The sequence below is a fragment of the Centruroides sculpturatus genome, unplaced genomic scaffold, assembly GCF_000671375.1.
Source record: "Centruroides sculpturatus isolate CEXI.00-Female unplaced genomic scaffold, Cexi_2.0 scaffold1604, whole genome shotgun sequence".
Lineage (NCBI taxonomy): Eukaryota > Metazoa > Arthropoda > Arachnida > Scorpiones > Buthidae > Centruroides > Centruroides sculpturatus.
In genome coordinates, this window is record NW_019385845.1 from 33,283 (window position 1) to 39,180 (window position 5,898).

Below are 5,898 nucleotides of genomic sequence, written 5' to 3' on the forward strand. Positions count from 1 at the left end.
AAAATGAATTTTTTGTAGTCCGTCTTGGCAAGATCGTTGCAATCTACTTGGCAGATAAAATGCGTGTTCTCGACATAGTGAATTACAGTATATGCAGTATATATAAATTACAGTATTTTGAGTCTTGCGATCCTTATTTCCGATCAGTTTACAGGCCGAAAACATTTATTGTGATTAAAGTCATTGCTGGAAAAGTACGAATGGCGTGGTTTTTTTTATCTATTTCGTCAAATGTCGAATTATTAAAAAAAATTTTTGAGTTGGCTATTTTTGGGATACTTTTCAGAAAGCTTTGACTACAAACACTGAAAACATCTGGCAACACTGAGCGGAATCGATCGCAATCGATCGTCTGTGCAATGGATATGCCGAAGTGCACGGAAACGTCAGTTTGTGCCTTTGGCGTGAGGAAATTCGTTCATTAAAAGAGTGAAAACTTGGAAGGATTCTCGTGGCGTCACGTTTTCACATTTGTGATCTCGATGGAAATTTTCTTGGATTATAAAATCGAAAATGCCTCTTCGAACGCGGCTCTTAACACCTATCTGTCTTGGCACCGGACGCATCCTTTGCTGTGTGTTTCGTCGTTCGACCAAGAAAAAGGAGGAATCCTTTCCGTCTACGGAGAAGACGGAACTGCGGTCGATGCCGGAATTTCCTTTAAAGTCGGTTTGCAGATTACTTCTGTGGCTTGGCATCCCGTTCGCAAAATAATAGCTTACGGATGGGAAAATGGTGAAATCGTCCTTTGGAACGGAAAGACCGAAATTTTGCAGAACGAAACCTCGAAGCACAAGACTCCCGTTTTGTATTTGCAGTGGAGCGACGGGGGAGGCAGGTTGGTCAGCGTGGATTCCGACGGCACCTGCGTGGGGTGGAGGCTGGTGGACGGGGATCGGCTCGGCCTCGTCTTCTGTCACGAGCTGAAGGACGGCGTGACCGACGTCCTGTTTCGGGGAGGCGGATCCGGGGACGGAGACGGGGAGATCTCCCGTCTGTTGAGGGCCGCCGTGGACGGAGACGAGGACGCCCTGAACGTTTTCTGCGACTGGCGGCGTCCCGCGGAGGGTCGGACCTCGGCCCGCGGGGACTCCGGAGAACTCTTTCTCGGCTGCTCGTCCGGCGCGGTCTTTTACGTCGACGGAAACGGCAACTGTGCCGACGTCCTCGCGGCCGAGAGCGGAATTCGGAAGTTACTTCATTATTCGGAACGGAACAGACTGATCGTCGTGACCGAATCCTTAAATCTTGTACAGTATCAGATCGGAGAGGAGGGAAATCTGACGGAGCTGACTAGGGTCAAACTGAGCGGAAAGAGTGCCGACGTCGGCGTGATATGGACCTGTCCTTCCATTCTGGCCGTCAATTCCGGAGAGAGAGTGATGAGACTGTGGAATTTGGAAAACGGAAGTAATTTTGTGCTTTCTCTTGACGATTCAAATTTAGGCGAATCGTCCGAAGCGTTGACGTGCATGGCGTACGACGACGTGCGGTCCGTTCTCTCTGCGGGGACGAGTCACGGGCACGTTTTAATTTGGAAGTATAAACCGGATAATACGACGAACGGTTTCGAAAGACAGGAAGAAAACTGGAAATTACAACCGTTTATTTCCGTTCAAGGAGCCGTCAGAATGCTCAATTGGGGAACTAGTAAAAGAATATTGGGTGTTTTGACAGCCACGGACGTATACGTACTGGTCGAGGAAAAAATGTCGTATAGCTTTCGAGATAATGTTGTGGCGGTTCAGACCTCTGCTAGGCGGTTGAGCCTGACTCTGTTATCCACGGATAAAAATATAGAACTACAAACGGACGTTCACGTTAAGGCGGTATTTGTAAATTCTAATTTTGTTTCGATATCTTCTGGTAATCAGCTTTATTTTTACGAAATATCAAAAGAAAATATTGCAAAATTTGTAGGTTCTTTCAATTCAAAATCTCAAATGGTAGCATTACATGAACATAGTGCTTTTGTTATGGAAAATGGAAAAATAGAAGTTTATACTTTTCAAGGCACATCCAAACAAAGCCTTGTCTTTACTGAAGAAGAAGGTCCCCCTGTTTGTATAGATATATCCAATAATTTTCTTGTTTCTGGTACAACAAATGGATTTTTAAAGTTATGGGATATAAGTAGGAGAGAAGCAAAACCACACGCCGGTCCTAAATCTCTTGCATCAATTCTTAAAGATGATGGGGATATATCATTAGTAAAATGTAATGGTAAAGGGAATAAAGTTAGCATTTCAATTGTTAGATTATATCGAGGTGAGATGATACCGGATCCTGTTATTCATGTATGGGATGTAGATAGTGATTATTTATTTCATTTTGATTTTTCAAATGGTAGAAGAGACGATAGTGATTCTTCGGAATCTGCTAGCTATCAAAGTTCTACCTGGAAGTTGCACTTTGAGACTGCACAAATTATCAATGGAAGATTTCCATTTTTTCATTGTTGGGACCCAGATGACTCTCAGCTTTTAATTTGTGAAGCTAGACTACAGCATGTTAAACATACCACTAGAGGTAAGATAATAGAAAAAAACGTACAAGAAAATATATCTATAGATTGGAACACTAATTCAAAAACTATGGTTGTGTCATTTTTCACAACGTCAGAACAAGGTTTACTTATACAAGATCATTTTGCATTGAATGAGTCGACTTATATCCTTTTGGGTGTTCAAGTTCCATATTATATATTACTACAGAAGTCGCACGATTCTCGTACGGATTCCTCAGATTTCAAAATTGCGGGTGAATCTACAGAGAAGATGCCTGTTGTAGTTAAACAGACAATGAAAGATTTTATAGGTTTAGAAGACTGTGATAAAGTTACAAGAAATGCCATAATGTCATTTAGTTATTTTTTAACTGTTGGAAATATGGATGAAGCATTTAAAGCTATAAAAGTTATAAAAAATGAATCAGTATGGGAAAACATGGCAAGAATGTGTGTTAAAACCAAAAGATTAGATGTTGCTAGTGTCTGTCTCGGAAAAATGGGTCATGCTCGAGGAGCTAAAGCAATTAGAGAAACTGCAGACGAACCAGAATTGGATGCTAGAGTTGCAATTCTTGCAACACAGTTAGGTATGTTAAAAGAAGCAGAACATTTATTACAGAGTAGTAATCGTTTTGACCTTTTAAATAAATTATACCAGGATAGTGGTCAGTGGACAAAAGCAATCGAAATGGCGGAACACAGAGATCGCGTTCATCTACGAAGTACTTATTACAATTATGCCCGTCATCTGGAAGCCAAAGGAGATATTGCCTCTGCCATTCCGATGTACGAAAAATCCGAAACCCATTATTTTGAAATTCCTAGAATGCTTTTTGAAGAACCTCATGTCTTGGAAGGATATATTTTGAAAAGTAAAGATAAAGAATTACATAAATGGTGGGCACAATATTTAGAAAGTATTGGAGAGATGGAAACAGCTTTACAATTTTATGAAGCTGCTCAAGATTATCTGTCTTTAGTTCGGTTATATTGTTACTGTAATAACTTAGAAAAAGCATCAGAAATTGCTAATGAAACAGGACATAGAGCAGCATGTTTTCATTTGGGAAGACAATTTGAGAATCAAGATAACATAAAAGAAGCAGTGCATTTTTTTTCTCGTGCTCGTGCTTACAACAATGCCGTCCGTATCTGTAAAGAACACGGTTTAGAAGACCAATTACTTAACTTGGCACTGATGAGTGGTCCACAAGTAATGAACGAAGTGGCACATTATTACGAAGAACATTCTGAACATCGTGAAAAAGCAATTATGCTCTATCACAAAGCGGGCTATTTAAACAAAGCCATCGAATTAGCTTTCAGAACTCAGGAATTCGATGCATTACAATCCATTGCCTCTAATCTCAGTGAGAATACCGATCCTCAACTTTTACACAAATGTGCACAATTTTTTATGGAAAATAAGCAGTATGATAAAGCAGTTGATTTATTAGCAGATGCTAAAAAATATATAGAAGCATTGGAATTGTGTGTTGAACACAATGTTTTTATAACAGAAGAACTTGCAGAAAAATTAACTTTAGATAAAGATTCCAATTCTGAATTAAGAACACAAATTTTAGAAAAAATTGGAGAATGCTGCATGTTACAAAATAATTATCATCTAGCAGCTAAAAAATTCACTCAGGCCGGTAAGAAGATTCAAGCTATGAAATCATTATTGAAGTCTGGCGACACAGAAAAAATTATATTTTTTACTGGCGTTTCGAGGCAGAAAGAAATTTATGTCATGGCCGCTAATTATTTGCAGTCGTTAGATTGGAGACAAGATCCAGAGATAATGAAAAACATCATTAATTTTTATACAAAGGGCAAAGCACCGGATTTATTAGCAGGATTTTACGAAGCGTGCGCCCAGGTGGAAATGGACGAATACCAAAATTACGAGAAAGCTCTTGGAGCCTTACACGAAGCATTTAAATGTCTGTCTAAGGCACAGAATAATTTACAAATAACTGACAAAATAGAAAATTTGAAAATAAAAATGGAACTGTTGAAAAGATTTGTTCAAGCTAGGCAGTTGTACAAAGCAAATCATATAGAATCCGTCCAGCAGTGTCAGAATTTGTTAACAGAAGAAAACGTAGATATGGCCATACACAAAGGCGACATATACGGATTCTTAGTAGAACATTATGTTCGCGAACAGAATTACAAAACCGCACACACACTCATTGAAGAAATGCAAGCAAAGTTACCGGGCATCAATTTACCTTATTACATAAATGCGGACGTTCTGAAAGCCATATACAAGGCTCTGAATATTCAACCTGCAAGTCACATCAGTTTCCTGGAAGAAAGCAAAACTTCAAACGAAACTGCAGAAGCGTCCGAAAATGAAATAGAAGAGGAATACGGAGAGGAAAGTGGATATTAAGTTAGTAAATTATCTTAAATTATCATTAGTGCTAATTCACTAAATATTTTATCACAAAGTGCCATTTATTGCAAAGCATTGTTTCTATAATTTTAACTTTTTAACTTAAATATATTACAAATGTTATAATAAAATTATTACTTGTTGCATTAATTATCAGAAAAACTTGACTATTTTTTTATAAACTAAATAATTTTGTTTTATTACCCAAATTATTATATAAACATTTGTTGGTAAAAAGTGATAGTAACTGAATATAGACACACCAGAGTCCATTAGGAACAAGATGTGCAAGTCTAGAAAAGGATCATTTTATAACAAGAACAGTTTACAATTATTAATTATTTACTCCAAATGAAGTTCAAAAAATTTTTTATTAAAATTGAAGTTTTTCTTTATCTCAAACATTCATTTAGTCATTTATTCAAAATTTAATTAAATTTTCCAAAATAAAAAGATGCAAAAGGTCATTTTGTATTATTAATCTGTTAGTTAACTGTATGGAAGAGTTAAATATTGATGTATTTTTCTTAAATGCTATTATTTTTTAAAATACAGCAAACCTCACTTATGTGGCCATCTTTGGGTTTAACAGTTTCTGGCCACATAAGTGATGTGAAGTTACAAAAAAAATTGATATACAGAACTGTGGTGTACCATATTGTATTGCCTATATACAGTAACACAGATTATAAAAGTAAACAAAAAGTAAATTTAAAAAAATGCATGTAATACTATACAGGCATACCTCGACTTACGTCGTTTCGAGTTACGTCGTTCCCGATTATACGTCGCTTGTTAAAAAAGTATATGGAAAAATAAAAATCAAGTTTAAGTCATTTTATTCGACTTTACGTCTGTCCGCCACAAATATTGAAGTCGTAATATCACTAGATAAACGTTTAAAGCACATAAAATCATATTAAAATATATACAAGTATGTACTGTATTTACAGTACACGCATTCGTAAATTTAGATTACTTTTTT

The 5,898-nt window shown here is 37.2% G+C and overlaps 1 protein-coding gene across 1 annotated transcript; it reads left to right on the forward strand.

The window, feature by feature from the left end:
• Positions 1–330: 330 nt before the first annotated feature.
• Positions 331–5,718, forward strand: LOC111642468 (intraflagellar transport protein 140 homolog). Its single transcript, XM_023388821.1, has one exon. It carries the CDS (start codon positions 483–485, stop codon positions 4,908–4,910), a length of 4,428 nt encoding a protein of 1,475 aa, XP_023244589.1. The 5' UTR covers positions 331–482; the 3' UTR covers positions 4,911–5,718.
• The last annotated feature ends 180 nt before the right edge of the window (positions 5,719–5,898 follow it).